The 22,296-nt window shown below is 40.7% G+C and overlaps 1 protein-coding gene across 1 annotated transcript in view; it reads right to left on the bottom strand.

Annotated features, from left to right (window-relative positions):
- Window positions 1-22,296, bottom strand: part of Folh1b (folate hydrolase 1B) — a 64,393-nt gene that overhangs the window by 27,931 nt on the left and 14,166 nt on the right. Inside the window, exons 5-11 of the mRNA XM_048360396.1 lie at window positions 18,239-18,364; window positions 17,147-17,333; window positions 14,816-14,909; window positions 7,761-7,859; window positions 6,868-6,953; window positions 5,033-5,152; window positions 2,646-2,728 (exon numbers count right to left, since the gene is read on the bottom strand). Of these exons, the coding sequence (XP_048216353.1) occupies window positions 2,646-2,728; window positions 5,033-5,152; window positions 6,868-6,953; window positions 7,761-7,859; window positions 14,816-14,909; window positions 17,147-17,333; window positions 18,239-18,364 (795 nt within the window). The remainder of the gene's footprint in view (window positions 1-2,645; window positions 2,729-5,032; window positions 5,153-6,867; window positions 6,954-7,760; window positions 7,860-14,815; window positions 14,910-17,146; window positions 17,334-18,238; window positions 18,365-22,296) is intronic.

The following is a 22,296-nucleotide window of genomic DNA, read 5'->3' as shown; positions in this document are numbered from 1 at the left end:
TGAGCCTAACAAAGAGCAATGTGCGTCTAAGATAAAAATTTGAGATGGGAGGGTTGAATATGTAAGGCCAATCTGGGCAACACTGTGAGCAAAAGCTTAATTTGGATGAGGATCATCATCTTCATATAATTTGAAACAAATCATCTTCTAAAAAGATTTAGGTTTTTTTTTCCCCCAGGCACTGGTGGCTCATGGCTATAATCCTAGCTGCTCAGGAGGCTGAGATCTGAGGATCACAGTTCAAAGCCGGCCTATGCAGAAAAGTTCACAACACTCTCATCTCCAGTAAACTACTCAGAATGAAAAAAAAAAAAAAGCCCAAAGTGGAATTGTGGTTCAAGTGCTAGCCTTGAGCAAAAAAAGCTCAGGGACAGCACTCAGACCTAGAGTTCAAGCCCCAGGACCAGCGTGCGCATGCGCACGCACACACACACACACACACACACACACACACACACACACGCACAGATTCAGCTTTTTCTGACACCAAGATAGATGTCTCTTGTAAAAACCTTCATTTAAATGAGGTAAAATGCTCACATCTGTAATCTCAGCTAGGCAGCAAAATGAGTTTAAGGAGATGAATGTTCCAGGCCTGAGTAGGGAAAAAGTTTTCTCAACCCTACCTCAATTAAAAATCTGGTGCAATGGTCTATGCCCATCATCCCACAGTAACACAGGACGCGGACATATAAGTACCTTAGTTTGGCTCTACTCAGGCATTTGAAAAGTAATTAAAGCAAAAGGGACTCCATGTATGGTTCAGCTGAGAGAGTACCTGTTTAGCAATTGCAAGCAGAAACAATAACAAAAAAAGAAAGAAGAAAAGACAGGAAGGAGGGAAGGGAGGAAGGAAGAAAAGCATATCTACAATCACAGGGGTACAATGTACTTTTTTTTTAAAAAAAAGTAAAGTTCATATGTATTCATTTTATGTAATTTCTGGAGTGTAGTAGGAGTCAAATAAGTAGAGCATGTCAGAAAGTTAATGGTATAAACATTAACATTGGACATATGTACTGGAAATTAATTCTTCAAAAAGCCAAGGTTCAGGGCTTGGAATATGGCCTAGTGGCAAGAGTGCTTGCCTCCTACACATGAAGCTCTCGGTTCGATTCCCCAGCACCACATATATGGAAAACGGCCAGAAGGGGCGCTGTGGCTCAGGTGGCAGAGTGCTAGCCTTGAGCAAAAAGAAGCCAGGGACAGTGCTCAGGCCCTGAGTCCAAGGCCCAGGACTGGCCAAAAAAAAAAAAAAAAAAAAAAAAAAGCCAAGGTTCAAGGGACCTTGTCAAATCTGCATGGATTTCACATGGTTTAATAGAGAACAGGTTGCTGAATGCTGATGGCTCACACCTGTAGCTAAGAAAGAGCCTGAGACCTGAGCATCACAGTGCAAAGCCAGTCGGGGCTACAAGTCCCTGAGAATCCTTGTCTCCAGTTAACCAGTAAAAGTCAGAAGTGGAGCTGTGGCTCAAGTAGTAGAGCACCATTCTCAAGGGGAAAAAAGTCAAGCAAAATTGTAAGGAACCCAGTATCAGTTCCAGCATAAAGAGAAGAAAATGTGTGTGTGTGTGTGTGTGTGTGTGTGTGTGTGTGTGTGAGAGAGAGAGAGAGAGAGAGAGAGAGAGAGAGAGAGAGAGAGAGAGAGAAAGAGAAACACATAGGTCATATAATGAAGGGAAGAAGGCAATTGTGAAAAGTATTACTATAGAAACCCAGAGTAATTAAATGGGAGCTGTTTTAGAAGATGTAACAGAATCATGAGAAAGAAACCAAGCATGTTGGGCTGGGGATATGGCCTAGTGGCAAGAGAGCTTGCCTCGTATACATGAGGCCCTGGGTTCGATTCCCCAGCACCACATATACAGAAAACGGCCAGAAGTGGCGCTGTGGCTCAAGTGGCAGAGTGCTAGCCTTGAGCAAAAGGAAGCCAGGGACAGAGCTCAGGCCCTGAGTCCAACGCCCAGAACTGGCCAAAAAAAAAAAAAAAAAAGAAAAAAGAAAAAAGAAACCAAGCATGTTTTAATTTCCAATGTACAACATATCTCACCCAAAAACTAAAGTTAAATTAAAAATTTTTTTTGTCAGTCGTGGTGCTTGAATTCTGGGCTTGAGCGCTGCCACTGAGCTTTTCAGTGCAAGGCTAGCACTCTACCACTTGAGCCAAGGTGTCACTTCTGGTTTTCTTGTGGTTAATTGGAGATAAAGAGTCTCACATACCTTCCTGCCTGGACTGGCTTTGAACCTTGATCCTCAGATCTCAGACTCCTGAGTAGCTAGGATTACAGGCGTGAGCCACCAGTGCTCACCTTTAAAGTTTAATTGATTTTAATGTAACTAATTAACTAACTTGAAGCATCTCTACAATGTTCAAGCAGTATAAAAATCACAATGAAACGTCCTTAGACTACAAATATATGCTAATTCAAAACAAATTCTTTTAAATGTTCAGACAAAACTTAGAACTTTAGATGAAATTGTTTTTTCTCACTTATTTTTGGACAAAAATGTATTGCTTCCGATGATTTTGAAAACTGAGCATTTCTTCATTGGATTCATGTGCCATTTTTACATGCTTGGCAAAGAAGTAATAACTGCTTTGTAATAATGAGGACTTAAATGGTAGCAAATTACCAACTAACCTCTGCCCACTCTGTAGATCCAAGGAGACCAAATTCTTCTGCATCCCAGCTTGCAAATAAAATTGTCCTTCTTGGCCTCCATCCTAAAATCCACGAATATAACACATAAAGGTTGGACAAGTGGATGTAATTTGCACATGACATTGCAAAGCTGGAATTGGGTAAGGGAAAAGGCACAGTTCCATTTGTTGGTCACTAGGGTAGATTGTAGTAGGAACCTTAACACAACTTCTTTTCTTGTTTGATAGCAATGGCAATTGCACTCAAGGCCTCGTGCTTTCTGGGCTTTACCACGGAAATCATATATCCATGCGCCATTTGCATTGGTTATTTTCAAGGGAGGGTTTCAATTTGTGCCCAGGCTGCCCTGGACTATGATCTTACTACTGTGTTTCCCCACGTAGCTGGCAATGATAGGTACACCCCGCAGCACACAGATAATGGTTGGGATGTCTCTTACACTTCTTTTTGCCCCATTTGCCTTTAAACTACAATTTCCCCAATTTTTACCTCCCAAAGAGACAGGGTGTTTGGGCCATAGCATGTCACAACTTCTTTTTGCAAGTCTGAATGGTGATTTGCCAAAACAAAATGCTATGTGTGTATTAAAAAATAACATATACATAGTAAAAGTTTTGCAGGGTCATAGAATGTTCTAGTAAGTGCAGGAAGTCATTGCAATCTGGGGTCACCGAATGTAGTGAAAGAAACTGCAAGGTAGACCGGTTTCGCTCACTAGCATTGTGATTGAGGGAAAGCTATGTATATAGACCATGTCTTTATTTCTTCCCCTGCACTCCGCACGTAAAAGACTAACAATGAAGACACTACTTGACTCTTGGGAGGATTAGATATAATAACATTCATCAAGCAAGCCCTTACTATTGTTGTAAACTGCCATATGTTAGTAAATATTTTGTGAGTGTTTATAAGAAATAGTTATCCTATAGCTGTTAATGTTTAATTTTGGTCAACTGTTAGTAGTATTACTCAAATTACCTATTTATTATTATTATATCCCTTTTTGTGTGCAAATTCTGGGGTTTATACTCTGGATTTCTCCCTTGCTCTCAGCTGGTGCTCTGCCATTTAAGTCATGTATCCAGCTAAGATCTTTGCTGATTAGTTTTGAATCTCATAGACTTTTCTGCCTGGGCTGACTTTAAATTGAGAACAGATGAATCTTAGCCTCCTGAGTAGCCAGTGTCACAATAAATCAGCACCAGGTATTATGAAAAACCAGCACCTGATTTATCATTCCATTCTTTTAACATACTCTAACACAGCAATGTCTTGTATTTAAAAGTTTCATAATCTTTGTAAAATTATGCAAGTTTTGCAATAGGACTAAACACTGCCTAATTCATGATCTATGTGAATTCAGATTTCCATTGTTTTGTTTTCATAAAATATAAACTACCTATGTAGAAAGAGAATGGAGCACCTTTGAAGTGTCCTTTACATACAGACAACATTGTTTTGCAGAAGAAACTGGAGTTTGAACTCTGGTTCTCTCATTCACCGTACACTGACTACCCAGACTTGGGGAGAATGCTTAATTTTCTAAATCATAGTTACCTCATCTGAAAAATGAGCACAGAAACAGCTAGGTAAATTTCTTCCCTTGGTTTCTGTGCATTCAAAATAGGTCATGTAGGTAAAAAGTTTTTCTGAGAAAAGAAATGCTACAAAGAATAAACTTTCTGTTCTTCGTGTATAATGCTTATTTTAAAAAGCACCCAAAGTGTTAGTGATAGTTTTTCTATGCATATTCTTTTTTTTTTTTTTTGGCCAGTCCTGGGCCTTGGACTCAGGGCCTGAGCACTGTCCCTGGCTTCCTTTTGCTCAAGGCTAGCACTCTGCCACTTGAGCCACAGCGCCACTTCTGGCCGTTTTCTGTATATGTGGTGCTGGGGAATCGAACCCAGGGCCTCATGTATACGAGGCAAGCTCTCTTGCCACTAGGCCATATCCCCAGCCCCGTCTATGCATATTCTTAAATGACTAAATCAAAACTACTAAGGGGATGATGACTGGAAAAATGTAGATGTCAAATTTTGAACAGATCCATTAGGCAACCTTAGTAGGTACTCGTGTGTGTGTGTGTGTGTGTGTGTGTGTGTGTGTGTACTAGTTTTTGTTTGTTCATGCTGGCATTCTGTCACTTAAGTCACAACTCTGCTTTTGGCTTTGTGCTAACTAGTTGAAAGTAAGAGTACCAATATATAGCAATTATTGGTGTGGTAGTTATTTATTTGTAATACTGGGTTGGAACCCAGGGCAAGTGCTCTATCACTGAATTACTTTTCTAGCCCCTGGATAGATCACACTTATTTGCAGAAGAACAGACAGACTGAGAGAAGTTGGTCATTCCTCCTCTGTGTTACCTTCCTTTGCCAAGGTTCCAAAGCTCCTCACAATTTCATGCACAACAGCTGCCCCACTTTGCGGATCGATGCCACCAAACACCCACGAGTCCCGATGGCCTCCAAGAATGACGTATCTGTCTAGAAGACAGCAATGCAGAATCATTTGTCACTCAGACCAGTAACAGAGCACATTGCAAGTCATTCAAATGTACCTGAACAAGACTCCTCACTCAGAAACATACCAAGGCTCTGAAAGCTCACAGAAATGTGTCCTTTTGTTAAGATGTTCACAAGTTTCCTCACGTGACGGAAGTGTGAATGAGATAAAGGAAGTGTATGTTTGTGGATTATGTGACTATAAGCTGTAGGCAGTTACGGGAAAGAACAAGGTCATGTTCACACGATTCTTTTACGCACTCGTGATTTCTGAAGTAAGAGAACAGTTTTCTTCTTCCTACTCCTAGCTCATTTTCAAGATATAGCTAAAATCTTTCTTCCTCTCCAGAGGTCTTTATCTTTTATAGGAAGAGAAAATCACTCTGCCTGCCCAGGATTAAGGGTGATCTTTCCATATTTGGTAAGGCCTTTATCAGATTTATATGCGTGAGTCCCCTCCAAACTGTGAGCTCCTTATTCTCATTACTCAATTGTGTGTGTGTGTGTGTGTGTGTGTGTGTGTGTGCGCGCACATACATTTGTGTGTATATTTTGGCCAGTACTGGTGTTTGAACACAGGGCCTCATCCCTCACTCAACATTCATCTTTATTACTCATGGCTAGTGCTCTTATCACTTGAGACATACTTTCAGTCCAGCTTTTTGCTGATTAGTTGAAGATAGAGTCTGATCAGCTTTTCTGCCAAGGTTGGCTTCAAACTTAGATCTTCCAGTTTGCAGCCTCCTGAGTGACTAGGATTGTAAGCATGAGTCACTGATCACTAGTTTAGTATGTTCATATTCTTCATCCCCAATGAAATCATATGCTTTTAAGAAACATGGTCTTTCAATGAATCAAGTTTGGTTAAAAAAAAGAGATGCATAAAACCTAGATCTTAAGGAACTGAAACATAATACAATAAGACTATACACACAACATTTATGAATCAAGAAATGGCTCCAGCATCGGTGCCTCACACTTGTAATCCTAGCTACTCAAGAGGCTGAGGTCTGAGGACTGAGGTTCAAAGCCAGCCAGGGCAGGAAAGTTTGTGAGACTCTTATATCCGGTTAACCACCAGAAAACCAGAAGTGGTGCTGTGGCTCAACTGGTAGAGCGCTAGCCTTGAGCTGCAGAGCTCAGGGACAGCGCCCAGGCTCAGAGGTCAAGCCCCATGACCGATTCCCCCCCCCCAAAAAAAAACAAGAAGAAACAACAACAAAAATTAAAATGTATTGATCAGTAGGCTACCTAAAATCCCTTACATCCATATTCACCTGTCATCATCATTGATTTTAGCTATAAAAATAAAGCTATATAAAGAATTCATTGATTGAAGGTTACCTAAATTTTCTTTTGTGTAGATGTTTATAGTCATGAAAATATTTCCTTAGACAAGATATACAAAAACCTCAGAGAAAATAGCTCAGGGCTATCTCCCTGACCATCTTCCTCAGTCTTTTCACTAAAACACACCTAGTTTATTCCTCACCTTGATGATCAGTGCAGCCTGACCCAAGCATTTACTCTTCTCTTCTTCACAACACACGTGACAATGTACTAGCACCTTGTATTTATTGGTTTTAGGTGAAAGTGAGTTTCACTGGATCCAAGAGTTGTTGTTCCCAGAGCTCAGAGCGGTGCCTACTCTGTAAGACGTGCCTGACACGTTATTGCCGGGTACCTGACCCGTTTACCTGGCTCCACTGCTCCTCGGAGGGTACCAATCACATTGTAGATTCTTGTCACTTTGCTGCTGGAGTGGATGTGCATCTTGACTTTTCTAATTCGAAGAGAAAGGACACACGTTTACAACTACTGTCCAACAGATTTAAAATCCACAGTGTTTTTCAATCGCCTCTTATGGCTGACACACACTTGTAGGTGAATGAGGGATGAGGGGAAGGAGGAGAGAGGGAAGGGGGGGTGGAATGGGGCCTGGGGTCCTAGCCACAGTGGGTTGGGGAAACACAGAGGAGGGGAGCATTTGAATATGGGCAAAATAGATTGCTTGCAATAATGAAGATAGAACAATGAAAAGAAAACATTTGTAAATATGCCCCAGGAGAATTCACAACGGAGGAAATGGCTCTGTGGCTAACGTTGTAGAGTGCTAGCCTTGAGCAGAAGAGCTTAGGGACAATGTTCAGGTTCTGAGTTCACACCCCAGGACTGGCAAAACAAAACAAAACAAAATCCCAATGGCCACTTGTAATGATGTAAAAAGTCTGGTTTCTTATTCTGCTGTTTTGAGATTCGTTTCACTTTTTCTGTAAAGGTGCTCAGTCCTCTGTAACTCTATAATTTTTTTTAAAGTTTATTCCAGGTGCCAATAGCTCATGCCCGTAATCCAAGCAACTCCATAGGCTGGGATCTGAGGATTGAGGTATGAAGCCAGCCTGAACAAAAGAAGTGCATTACATTTTTTATTTCCAATTAACCAGTCAAAATATGGAAGTGGAGCTGTGGCTCAAGTGGTAGAGTACCATCCTAACTAAGGCCCCGTGTCCAAGCCCTGAGTTTAAGCCCCAATATCAGCACACAAATACACAAAACTTTCTGTATCAAACAAGTAAAATAGCATCTTAACTGCGTAGAAAAGTTTCCAGCAAAGCCGGGTCCCACATTGTAAGGCACTTTGAGGCTTCCCTTCCAACTGATGTCTGGTGGTGCTGAGCCACCCATGCGTCTGTTGGACATAAAAAATATTATTAGCTGAAGGAAAACTTGGAGGCAACAGGTTAAGATGTCACTGCGTGGATTTCCTGGTCCCATGCTCGGCTCTGTGGGTGAGGAGGGTACACGGCGTGGTGTTTAGCTCTCCCTGGCTTTTCAATATTACAATTCCCCATCCCACTTGAGGCTTTTTGGTGGTAAAATGGAGATAAGAGTTTCAAACTATCCTGCAGGGGATGGCTTTGAACCACAATCCTAAGATCTCAGTGTCCTGAGCAGCTAAGATTACAGGTGTGAGCCATTATTGCTTGGCAAACAACAGACTTTCAAAAGTAGAAAAATACTGTGGAAAACAAATAATGAACAGGCACAGAGTCGATCACACATACAATCTTTCTAACTACAGTAAAACGAATGCCAGCATTAGGGCTAGAAATAAGTAAAAGGAAAGATTTTTCAGTAAGTCATTTCAATTTTGTTGGCAAATGTATTTCCTTTTGAAAATAAAAATAGGGAAAGAATCCCAGGCGTTTGTGACTTCTGCCTGTCATCCTAGCTACTGAGGAGGCTGAGACCTGAGGATCGTGGCTCAACGCCAACCCGAGCAGGAAAGTCCATGAGAGTCTTATTTCCATTCACCACCAAAAAAGGCCAGAAGTGGATCTGTGGCTCCAGCTGGCCTTGAGCAAAAAACCTCAGGGCCATCATCAATGCCCTGAGTTAAAGCCCCAGGACTGACACACACACACACACACACACACACACACACACACACACACACACACGAAAAGCAATAGAAGATAAAGTTATCAGGAGGAATAATAATAGGAAATTGTGTATTACATTGTAATGAGAGTAATGAGTTCACTCAGTTCTCATAAAACAATAAAATGTAATAGCTGATACATTAGTTTCCACCACTGCATGCCCAGAGACACTGCCTGGCATAGTTGTGTGCAAGGGGTAGTTGGGGAGGGTAGTATGAAACTCAGCACTGTCCTTTGCTTTGGAGATTCTTATTATTGCATAACTAACTCATCCCATACAGATAGCTGATGGGCTCCATGCGTTTCCTTGCCCCTGTGCTCGATGGTGTAAATTAAATGCATCTCCCCATTCCTAAACAGTAATCATGAACTTTGTTTTTGAACTTAAAAAATTTTTTAAATTAATAATGCTGTGATGGCACTGATCTCACAAGAACAAAGAGCTGACAGAATAGAAAGTAGTGATAAGTTATACAAAAAAAAAAAAAAAAACGAAAATAAACTGAACGCTGGTGGCTCACACCTATAATCCTAGCTACTCAGGAGGCTGAGATCTGAGTGTTGTGGTTCAAGACTTTTATCTCCAATAAACTACTCAGAAAAAGCCTGAGGTGGCGCTGTGGCTCAAGCGGTAGAGCACTAGCCTTGAGCATAAAGAGGCTGGGGGAGACAGTGCCCAGGCCAGACTTTAAAGGCCCAGAACTGGCAAAAAGAAAAAAAAATCTAAAATACTGGTAAAGATGATGCCATGCATGAAGAATGGAGACTTTAGTCAATAAATGTTGCTGTGATATAAATTAGGGGCATCTGCTAGTCGATATATCAACAAAAATAAATGCTAAGAAAATATAAAAGTGAAGAATGAAATGCTAAACTATAAAGCTATCAGGTATACAAATAATTTTTAAAACTATTTCTGAAAGATTTTGATAGGTGGAAGATGCTTAGTGAATACTTACAAGTAGTAATAAAATTAAAGTCTCTACACAAATTCTGGCCAGTTATGGCTCATGACTATAATCATAGCTATTCAAGAAACTGAGATCTGAGGATCTTGGATAAAAACCAATCTTAGCAGACAAATGCAAGAGACTTATAGCTCCAAATAAACAGCCAAGAGTGAACATATGGCTCAAGTGGTAGAGGCCAAGCAAGAGTGCAAGGTCTTGAGTTCAAAATCCAGAACAGACACACAAATAATCTCTATGCATTAGAATATTAATTTTGATTTTGGAAAAGATTTATTGCCTACTGTGCCAAATAACTTTGCTTAACTCAGCAAAAATATAAACATTTATATGGTGTGAGTTTTAAGGCTCTACTCAGAGGTAGATTCGTGTAAAACTAATTAAGATATGACATGACACATGCTACATTGATTTCCACAGAATATGTACTAACAGTGCTAATTCAGCTCATAAGGTTGGAAACTTTTTCTTCTTTGTTAACATATGTTGGTTGTAAAATAATAATGGATTTCATTATCTTTGCACTTATGCACACGATGTACCTTGATCATATTAACCGCCTCATTACCTTCTTTGTTACCTTTCTCCAAGGTGAAGTGATATTATGTATACATTGTCTTATCCACTAATTCACCAATGGGTGGCTAGGCTCATTTCTTAACCTGCTATGGTAAAGATTAACAGAACATACTTGGGTATGTGGGCATCTCTATGGTATGTTGTCTTAGATTCCTTTACATATACACTTCCTGATGTAACTAGATCACATGGCAGTTTTACTTTTAGATTCTGGAGGAGCAGTAATACTGATTTCGGTAAGGGCCAGACTAACTTATATTCTCATTAACCGTGTATAGAGCAAAAGGAACCAAATTCTTTTTCTTGTAGTCCAAGTTGGCCTCAAACCCTCAATCTTCTTGCTTTCACCTACCACTTGCTGGGATTTTAGGCATGTATCACCATACCCACTGTATCTGGATTTTAAAGTATAAAAACGCTACCAGGAAAATGGAAATGAAATCACTCCGCGAGCAAGGTATGATGCAGGAAAATGGAAATGAAATCACTCCGCGAGCAAGGTGTGATGTAAAGAGACAGAAAGCACTGGCAAGGTATGGGAGTAGGCTGGTGGAGCATTATTCTGAGAAGCTTGAGTAGACGTGATTTACTTCTGCGAAGATGCAGATGTGTGTTTTACTCCTCCTACTCCTCTTGCTGAATACAAACATTCCTATGATATCCAGATGATAAAAGAGTGGAGAAGCGTAAGGAAGGCCACGGACTATCACTCTCGTCGAGCCTGGGTTTTTGGCTCATATATCCAGGACTGATTTTGGAAAAGATACCCATAGACATGGGAAAAGCTGACAATCCATGTGGAACATACTGGAATCTGTGCTCAACAGCAAATAAATTCCATATGGTTCTTACATGTACATGGAATATTTTTCATGACAGAACATGTACTAGGCTGTAGACATTTAAAAGGTTAAAACCCTACAACCATTTTGTTATATGGAAGTGCTTGAAACTTACAGAAGCTGACTAAAAATGATTAGAGGTAAACTACACTTGTAATTCTTCCATTAAGTACTACTATTACAGTTAAGGTGAAGCTGATACTGACTTAGTTAACCAGCACAGTCAATTAGGAATGACTAAGTGAAACACAGAAGCAATTCTATAGAATTTTATGCCTAGAATTTTCTGTTTGCAATAATTTATATTAAAATCATTTTAAAGTGAAAAAATGTTTAAGGCAATTAGAAAAAATTTAAGCAAATTCAGCTCCTCAAAAAAAATTTTTTTTGTTTGTTTTTGGTCAGTCGTGGGGGCTGAGCTTTGGGCCTGGACTCTGTCCCTGAGTTCTACAGGCTCAAGGCTAGTGCTCTACCACTTGAGCCACAGCGCCACTTCTGATTTTTTGGAGGTTAATTGGAGTTTCATGGACTTTCCTGCCCAGGCTGGCTTTGAACCTCGAACCTCAGATCTCTGCCTCCTGAATAGCTAGGATTACAGGCATAAGCCACCGGTGCCTGGCTTCAAATGTTTTGAGGCATAATTTTTATTGTTTGTGATGGATCTTACCTAACAAATCAGCCTCTTGTTAACGTATTGTGGAGAGAAGAATCAAGAGCAGCACAAACAAAACTCCTCCCTAGGCAGGGTGTGTGGCATTTCAGAGTTAGACATACTGAAATCATGTCTAACTTCACCTACTGAAGGTTGACTCTCTTCCTCCTCTCCTAGCCAAGTCACCTGGCTTGGAGAGTTCCTAGGCATGCACTAAAGACCCCTTGTTTAGAGGTCTTTGATAAATTCAGAACTAACTTTTGGCAGAAATTTAGAGTTCATATTGAAAATGAACATAATTAGGAAGGTATCAGTGGCTCATGCCTATCATCTTAAGAGGCTGAGGATCTAAATTCAAAGCCATTCAGACAGGAAAATGTATGCGATGCTTATCTCCACTCAACCACCAGAAACCCAGCAGGGGAGTTGTGGATCAAATGATACAGCACAGCTGTGAACAAAAAAGCTAATGGAAAACCACTTGTTTCCATATCTTGGAGACCATTTCACGCCATCTTACGTGATCGTATATGCATAGATATTGAGTGATTGTGATCTTCTGCCAGGACTATCCTAGATATATACTGATTATTACCAATGAGGGAAACCATAGAGTCTGTGTATCTTTGGGTCTGGCTCATTTCACTTAGTATGATTTTTTTCAAGCCTTTCCATTTCCTTATGAATGGAGCAAAGTCATTCTTTCTGATAGAAGCATAGAATTCCATGGTTGGGGGGGGGGGCTGTTGGGGAGGAGGGAAGGTTGGAGAAAAATGAGGGAGGAGGTAACAAGTTTTACAAGAAATGTACTCATTACCTATATATGTAATTGTAACCCCTCTGTACATCACCTTGACAATAAAATTAAATAAAAAAATTAAAAAAGCTAACAGACAGAGCCTAGACACTGGGTTCAAGCCCAGCCTCAGCACAAAGGAAAAAAGAAGGAAGACAGAAGGAAAGAAAGAGAAAATAGAAAGGAAGAAAGGAGGGAAGGAGAGAAGGGAGGAAGGAAAGAAAGAAGGAAGGAAGGCTGGAAGGAGGGAAGGAAGGAAGGGCATAGAAAAAGAAAGAACAAAACTAATAATGATCAAGGAGACATGTCAATTAAATTAACCAGGTATTCTAGTGCAGAAGGGCACTGGGCACTCCAATGTAAGTCAGGAAAGTGTATAATGGCTCTCAACCTTTCTCTAAGGCCCCTCTTGTCACATTTGAGCCCCAAGACCATCCAATGATGGCACTCATATTTAGAACAGGTCATCTCTTCTTAGTTAATCATCTGTAGAGATGTCCTCACAGACACACCCAGAGGTGTAGTCAGTAGTAATCTTGTAGGCATCATTTAATCCAATCAATCAAGCTCACAGTCAAATTATTACTACCAAATGGGCTGGAAATCATTGATTAATTAAAAGCATTCAATGGTAGTTTGGAATTCCTCTATAAACATAATACGTAAGACAATCAGACAAATTCATGGTCCATGGTGCTCTCAAAAATTGTACCTTTGTCCATGTGGCAAAGGTAAGAGCTCAACAGGTAAATGGACAGGGCGCTTCCTTAACATCCCCTGAAATTAGGCACATGTCTTCAATATGGAGGAAACAGCCTCCTTACCTGCTACATGAGGGCCTCACATTAGGTAAGAAAACATTTCTTTCCCTGTATTCTCAACCTGCTTTTTAGTTGTTTTTTTTTTCCCCCAGAGTGAAGCCCATCAAGCTACAAATGGCCATAAGGAAAGGAGCCTCATGTAACTGCACTGTGGGGTTTTTACCTTGGTAGATGAAGCAACACACAGCCATGCATCACCTGCCTAACGACCCCTCTCCCCCGGAAGATCCCCAGCGGCCATAGCCCACTTCTTCCGGTCTCAGCAGGAAGTGGCCTAGAGCCGCCATCACCTCTGCTCCTAACAGCAGTTATGATTTCCAGTTGAGAGCGGAAAATAAGAAAGAAAAAGGGGACTATTAGGTACATAGAGATAAAAGGCACCAAACATAACACATAGCCAAAACTATGTGTCCCATCATGGCGTGTCTTGCTCCCAAAGTACCCTGGGCTTGTGCTCAAATACTTCTTCTTCCCATAATGTCCCGGGCATTCAACCAATGGGAAGCGCCACGGTGGTGCATGCAGAAGCCATCAAGCAATCAGGGCAGAGCGAGGAGGAAGAGCTGTGGGCGCAGCTCCTTAACTATCAGTCCACCTCGGGAGAACTCAGGGAACACTCCTCCTTAGGCCCCTCTTCAGAAGGAGAGCGACTTTCTTTCACAGCTTTCCTTTCAACTTCAAATAAACTTAGTCTGTTTGCCTTAAAATGCTACCTTGTAGAGATGGTCAATACAGTAATCGGTAACCTTTGACAATCTGGCCATCTTGCTCTGGTTCTGTCAAGTTCACTCTGGGAAGGCTCCATGCGATCTTCCTTCTCCAAGTATAATGGGAGTGAAGGGACATGCTGATGGTATAGAGGAGGAAACTAAGAGGAAAGGGTCTCAATGCCAGGAATAAATAATAAAATTTAATGATGAAATAATAAAGGTTAGAAATAAAAGCAAGATATTAGTGCACTGAACTGTTTTTCTTGCATCTCCAATGGGTATCAAGTAATGGAAATAGAGGTGTAAGAGATTGACAAGTGAAGAAAGCCCAGGTAGGGAAGTAAGTAGAGAGCTAGGGAAGACGGCAGACAACAAAGTACATTTGGTGTAGGGTAAAGGACAAGGAAAGGGAGGAAGGGAAGATGGAGGGGTGGGTACAGCATCTATAAGTAAGGTTGTCCAGAGGTCCTTGAGCCAAAGTCTGCTACGTGAGGAGTCCTGGGCCTCCCACACAAGCCCATCCTCCAAACCCTTCCATAGTCACACCATGCACACATCTCGGGGAATGACATGTCCATGGTAGAACCAGGGTGCTGGGTTCCAAGCAGTGGTTGAGGCTGGCTGGCCGTGTTCTCCATGCAGCGGGAGGTCTAAGAGGCTCATTTTCATGGTGGTCACACATTGGATTTCCATAATCCAATCCCAGAACAGAACCACTTGCTATAAAATAGTGATAAAATTGGAAGTTCCACTCATTTCAAGAATGCCAGTACCAAAAATGTGAACATAAAAGCCTAACTACTAACAAAAGGAATTACCAAATAGTTTACTCACTCCAGGAGTTTCTGTGCGTCATCATATCCAATTGGATGGACCGGAATACTTGGGAGACCAACAGCCTCTGCAATGTCACGTCTATAGGCGTATTCTGTAGTTGGGGAGGAGCATGCTTCTGATAAAAACTCACTTAAATGTGAAGCACATTAAACACATAACCATTTACATCAACAAGAATTGGTCAAACAAACAAAAAAAAGGAACTCAATAAATATTAGTCCCAGAGTGATAATATGATTTTTGTCCTAAAATTCCATCATTTATGTGGGAAAATCATTAACAGAAATATTCTGGTTCTTCTCCCTTTGTTTTCACAATTTTAGCTTTATATAATCAACGAAGATAGGTTGTGTTTTATTAAAGTTAAATATAAACAGACAGCATAGGTATAAAGTTCAGTCAGATTCATATGGTTTTATTATAGGGTAATACGTATTAGTTTAAAATAAGAAAAATCCACACCAATGTTAGTATGAACATAGAGCAGCCAATGTACTATGAGTTGTTCTTGTTTTTATTTTTTGTGTGCTAGTACTGGGGCTTGAACTTGGAGCCTCGATCCCATCCTTAGCATTAGCGCTCAAAGCTGGGACTCTACCATGTGAGCCATATCTCCACACTGGGGCTTTTTGCTGGTTAACTGGAGATAAGAATCTCTCAGATGTGTCTGCCAGGACTAGCTTTGAACCACAATCCTCACATCTCAGCCTCCTGAGTCGCAAGGACGACATGGGTGAGCCACTAGCACCTTGGCTTCCAATGTATTATGTTTTAAGAACGAATTACAAAGATAAAAGAAAAACAAACAAGGAAGACTAAACTTGAGAGAAATCTACAATGTGATGGAAAACAAATATGTAAATGCCACAGACACTTTAGCAAACTCATCCATGTTATACAAATTCAGCCACAATAGATAGGCACGGATTTTTAAGCACATCATTAGGTAATCTGACAAAATTTAGCTGCTTTTGTTACTGTTTTCTTTTCAGCATAAAACAGTGAGTGTGTGGGCTCTGAAATCATGCCGCCTGATTCCAGATCCCACTTGGGAATGATGGACTCTGGCTGACAGCTTACTTCTGGCCTGGATTTCCTCCCGGTCCAATGGGTCAAGTAGGGATAATCACACCTCCTAGTTCACAGAACTCAGAATGCGTGCAGTGACTGGTATTTAGCACATACTCTAGCGGTTATCACTTTATATACAACAAAGCAGTAATTCTTTTCCAGACTTTTATATCCTAAATGTGACACTTAATGAGTTTATAGAATCACTGCTCTCTTTCTTATCAACTAGAACAAAAAGCACTGAAATCTTGGCCAGACATGGTGATTCATATCTACAATTCTAGCTACTATGTATGCAGAAGTTTGAGGCCAGCCTGGGCAAAGGTTCCTGAGACTGATCTCAAGTCAGAACTTGAGTGCAGTGGAATGCTTCCATCACCAGCTACAAAGGAAGAGTACATGGGAGACTAGTGGTCTATGCTGGCTTGAGTGTGTTATCTTAAAAATGATTGAAGACACAAAAAGGCAGGTGGCTCATGCCTGTAATTGTAGCTACTCAGGAGGCTGAGGCTGGAGGATCACTGTTCTAAAACTAGTGGGGGCAGAAAAGCCTGTGAGATTCTAATATTCACTTGAGCAGCAAAAGGGCTAGAAGTGGAAGTGTGGCTCAACTAATAGAATGCCAGCTGTGAGCAAAAAAAAAAAAAAAAAAAAAAGCTCAGGGACAATGCCCAGGTCCTTAGTTCAAGCTCCAAGACTGGCATGAAAGAAAGGGCTCTGAGCATGGCTTGAGTAGTAGAGTGTCTAGTAAGCATAAGGCTTTCATAAGCATAAGTTCAGACTCCAGTACTGGAAAAAATAAAACCCTGACCAATGATGAAGACTAGAACTTTGGATGATCTTGTCAAAAATACTTGATTTAACCGAAGCTCATTGGACACAATCTGACTTGAGCAGACACAAGTCAATTGCTATTCCTTATTTAGTCATAATTGTTATCCATGCATATTATTGTAAAACTATTGGTACACTTGTTTCCTGCATTCAGTTGCAACCACCTAGGAAATTTCTGTAGATCAGTGGCATATATACCATATCACAGCTTAAATATGCAGAAAAGGGCTGAGTTCCGAACCTGTCAGGCCCCAAGAATTCCCAAGAAGTGATCTGGAACCTTAAGCAGGCAGCGCAGAATGGGAAGCTTTCATCCCGTGCAGAGAGAGGAAGAAGAAAGAAACTCTTCTCTGGCCCAAGGACATCTTTTCATAGACTACCTTGGAGATGTGCATTTCTGCACAGGGAGCTCTGCTCACTTACCGTTTGCCGGGTACCCTGGTGTGAGGGGGTCCCCAGCACCGTTGAGATTTAGAACGTTCCCACGCTGGACACCCCCACCAGGGAGGTTCCAGCCGTCGGGGTACGGCCTCACACCCACCGCCACGTAGTCAGCGGGGTCAGAGTACAGAATCACTCCCTTGGCCCCGGCCAGCTCTGCGTTCTTAACCTAGAAGACACATGGTTGGCCTAGATTGGGTAATATCACACTTCAAAACTCCACTTGGTGTGCAGTTGAGCTTTACCTTCAAACACACACACACACACACATATATTTAAAAAGTGGATCTACTCTCTGATCAGCAGACCTGGGACACTGTCACACTAGAAACACAGTAAGCAGAGAGAATCCATAGTTCTGTATTTTTATGGGGGACAGGGAGGATTCTTGAAATCCTTACCAAATAGGAAAAATACACACACACACACACACACACACACACACACAGATCAACTGATAATCATTCTTAAAACTATGTGAATATTCTCTTATAACAATGGGAGAATAACAATTGATATAGAACTTTAATTTAGTGAGCAGTTTGTAGTTTGGTGACAATAACTAAAACACAGTTAATGAAATTTGACAAGCCCAGTGTGTAATATTTTGCAGGGCACTGGAATAACTTGCAGCTACAGAAAACATTTCTCTGAGCACAGCGCCAGCGGCTCCTGACTGTACTCCTAAGCTTCTCAAAAGTCGGAGATCTGAGGTTTGTGGCTTTTAAGCTGGCCCAGGCATAAAGGTTTCTGTAACTCTCATCTCCAATTAACCAGCATAAAATCTGGAAATGGAGGAGTGGTTGAGTGGTTAGAGTGCTAGCTTTTAGTGAAAAGCAAAGCAAGAACGCGAGGCTCTTAGTTCAAGTCCCAGTCCCCAAAGTAAACAAACAAATAAAACAATAATAAATAAAAATAAAATGGACTAGGAGCTAGTAAGTATTCTCCCTATAACATGAGCATTTTCAGACTATAAGAGGCTCCTGAGCCTCACCAAGGCCGGGGAGATAGCTGTGCCCATCTCCAGTGCACTGCAGTACTTCTTGTACTGGGGGAAAAACAGAGAATGGGTACCTTATTTCCTCGGAACACTTTTCCGTATCTGGCAATCACAATCTTCCCAGAGCAACTGATGTTCATTTCCCTCTCCAGTTTAAAGAAGTCTTCTGTTCGTGCATAGTTAACATAAACTAAATCACCCTGTTGAGATCAGGAACAATTTTTTTAGTGTCACATACAACACAAGAAGTTTCTCTGGATGAGAGATGTTTGACATCTTTGAAAGAGGGGGGAAAAGAAAAACCCAAGATATGAAAGCCAAAAATGTCTAAGGCTTTCTGGGCACCAGCATTTCATGACTATAATCCTACCTACTCAGAAGTCTGAGATCTGAGGATCATAGTTTGAAGTCAGTCTGAACAGGAAAAGTCTGTGAGACCCTTATCCAACTAACAGCCCAACAGCTAGAGGCAGAGGTGTGGCTCAAATGGTAGAGGGCTAGCCAATGGTAGCCTTGAACCAAAAGGCTCAGGGACAGTCCCCAGACCCTGAGTTCAAGCCCCAGAACTGGCACCCAAACAAATTTATAAGGAACAGTGTGAGGCTCAAGTGAGGGAAAATTCAAAGAAAAATTCAAATTGAGAAGGTATTTAGATGATTTATATATAAATATGAACAAGTTTGTTTGGAGGCTGGGGCATGGGTTAAAGTGGTAGAGAATCTGCCCAGCAAATTAGAGGCCCCAAGTTCAAACTCCAGTACTATTAATAATAATGAATGCTAATAATGTTTGTCTTATCTATTTTTATTAGGTAGCAATAAAGATATAGAAGCACTCCCCTAGGGGAAAAAATACATTATACACGTACTTCTGATCCAGTCACTGATAGCACATGCCTATAATTCTAGCTACTCAAGAAGCTAAGATCTTAAGATCCCAGTTCAAAGCCTGCCCAGGCTGACAAATTCATGAGACTTTTTAGCTCCAACTACCCAGGAAAAAGCAGGAAGTGGAGCTGTGGCTCAAGTGGTAGAGCACCAGTCTTTGGAGTCAAAAAGCTACTGAGAGCAGGAGACCTTGAGTTCAACCCCAATAAGAACACACAAACACAAAAACTACAGGGAAATTAGTAATTGCCAGACAGGGAGTGATAGTTTTATTCACATTTGCTGCTTTTACCAATAAGTTCTCAGGCATTTTGTATGGGAACGCAACATGTTTTGTAATGGAATTGTCACCACATAATATAAATAGAATCCAGGTTAGAACTCCTAAGTCACACACTCATCTGTCATCCAAGTTGCTTCTTCAGGCCCGGTGTTCGTAAAGCTCTTAACTTGCTCCACTGGTACTCTATCATGTGAGCCACACGGTCAACCCTACTTTTTGCTTGCTATTTTCAGGATAGAATTTCAAGAACTTTTCTGCTTGGATTGGCTTTGAACCTTGATCTTCCGGATTTTTACCTCATAGGTAGCAATGATGACAGGTGTGAAGTGTGAGCACAGGACTGAGAAATGGTTCTAAATATCAGCTGGAAATAATTTTCAAACCTCAAAGAAATACCTCCTATGTATTGTAAGATGGGTGACATATGTCTTTCATTTGTTTAAGAAGAGAAAGGAATTGTAATTAGTAAGGTGGTCCCCACTAATGAGGATATCACCACGTGCTAGCTATTCCATAAAGGAATATACAGGTACTGGGAGAGAGTGAAGGGAGGGGCAACCTTGTCCCTAGAGAAATGTGCTCATTGCCTGACTTATGTAACTATAACCCCTTTGTACCCCTTTATAATAACAATAAAATACTTTATAAAGAATACACAGGTGATTGATGTTCAAGAACAACTCATGCCTGCACTGAGAGTGATATCTAGCCCCATGATTTTGCTTATTGTTTTCCTTTTTTTTTTCTTCCAGTCCTGGGGCTTGGACTCAGGGCCTGAGCCTGAGGCAAGCACTCTACCACTAAGCCACATTCCCAGCCCTAGTGTTCCTTTTTGAGTACTCAAAAAAGAATTCACACAACAAATTCAAATTCTAAAGCAAACCTGTTCCTTAGTTCATTTTAAGATTTGTATCGCAGATTCATTGAAGACTACTATAATGGCCAGGGTTCTAAGTGTTATGGAAGTCCCAGCCATAGAAGAAACGTTGGTTGGGAGGAAGAGAATAAAATGATAATAAACATTACATTGAATATGAGAGTAGGATGGCCCTGGTAGCTCATGCCTGTAAGACATTTGAAGGTAACCTGGGAAGGAAAGGAAATAAGACTCTGATCTCCAACCACCCAAACGCTGGAGGTGAAGCTCTGGCTCAAATGGTAGAGTATTAGGCTTGAATGGGAAAGCTCAGGAACAGTGTCCACGCCCTGAGTTTAAACCCCAAAGCCAGCACACACACACACAAAGGAGAATATTTTAAGGTTATTGTAAAGTAATGACATAGAAATCTGAAAACAAAGCATATGAAAACAGACTCTAGTGATCGAGTAAGGAACTTTAACACGGTAAAAGTCTAAACTAGAAAGTGACATTTGGATCTTTGCTCTGGTAAAACACATATTTTTAGTTACTGCATTTATGCCCTAAGATCAACATATGCTAATGAATTAGTAATAATGGCACTATGTCTGATGTGTAATTGTTAGTCCTCTCTGGAGCACATTGTTTTGTTTCTTCAGTTGGTTGGTTTTGGTGGCAGTAATGGAGCTTTAACACAGGGCCTTGAAGGCCTGCAATTTTTTTTTTTTTTCTCTGCTCAAGGCTGGCGCTCTACACTTGAGTCATCTCTCTACTTCTGGCTTTAGCTGGCTAATTGGAGATAAGAATCTTCAGGATTTGTTTTCCTGGACTGGCTTCAATCCTCAGATCTCAACCTCCTCAGTAGATAGGATTATAGACTTAAGTCACCAGTGCCTGGCTTAGAGTACATTCTTATGCAAACTTTGGCTACAGTTAACTAATTTGATTTCAGAAAAAAATAGTGAAACTATCTTGTAATTTTTCCTTAATATTATCGAATTTGGGGAGAATATTTCTTTGTTACTAAATGGAAACTATTATTGACAATTCACACACACACACACACACACACACACACACGCATACAAAAGCTATGATGGAGAAAGTATGGGAGAAGAAGATACTAGTTCAAAACTGACCATAAATTTTACAAATGAAAACAAGAGCAACAGTTTATGCTTTCTCAGCGTTTCTTAAATACAAGCTTTGTTTTTTAAACAAAGGCCTTCTTGTGTAACATACACTGTGCCATTGTTCTATGACTGTGAATAAATACAAAGTTGACTATTGGGTTACATTTTCCCCCAGTTCTTTCAGGCTTCCATTTTCCTGTCCTGGTTAGTGTAGATTCATCTGGTTGGGAATGGGAATAGTTCTTTAAGAACAGCCTTTGAATTCACAGAAGCACAGCCCCATAGGACCTTACTTTTAAAAGTACCTTAAGGCTGGGTGTTATGGGCTCATTCTGAGCTACTTGGGAAGCAGACATCAGAAGGATTGCAGTTCAAGGTCAGACTAGACAAAAAGTTAGTGAGATCTCATTGCAACTAATAAAAAGCTAACAGGATAGAATATATTGTTACCCCTGGTATGTAGGAAGCATAAATGGGAGCGACATGGTTCAGGCTGACCCGGGCATACGTTCAACACTCAATTTTTAAAATGACTAAAGCAATAAGGGCCATGGCATGGTTCAAGTAAGAGTGACCACCCAGCAAGTACAAGATCTTGGTTTAAATCTCTATACTAAAAATAAACAAAGAACCCACACCCATAAATCTCAAGTTCATCCCAAGCCTACTAAAACCCAGAGGATAGGAACTACAATCTATATTCTATAAAATCTCCAAATTATCACACACCAAAGTTTGAAAATCAGTTGACAAGTTATGATTTTGTAGATATTATCAAATTGCAAATTTACTTCCAGCGGAATTAACACTGTATGATTGTGTAAGAGATAACCCATTATGGCACACCAGTTACCAAAGTCATCTGACATTTGAACAGGAACAGCAATCCCATACAGAATAATTTATGCCTTCTAGTTGGTCGTTAATCTGGAAGACAAGCATCTTGAAAGAAAAGTAAACGATACAATTT

The sequence above is a fragment of the Perognathus longimembris genome, chromosome 13 (genome assembly GCF_023159225.1).
Source record: "Perognathus longimembris pacificus isolate PPM17 chromosome 13, ASM2315922v1, whole genome shotgun sequence".
Taxonomy (NCBI): Eukaryota; Metazoa; Chordata; class Mammalia; order Rodentia; family Heteromyidae; genus Perognathus; species Perognathus longimembris.
This window is presented reverse-complemented; position numbering and strand designations above follow the sequence as displayed.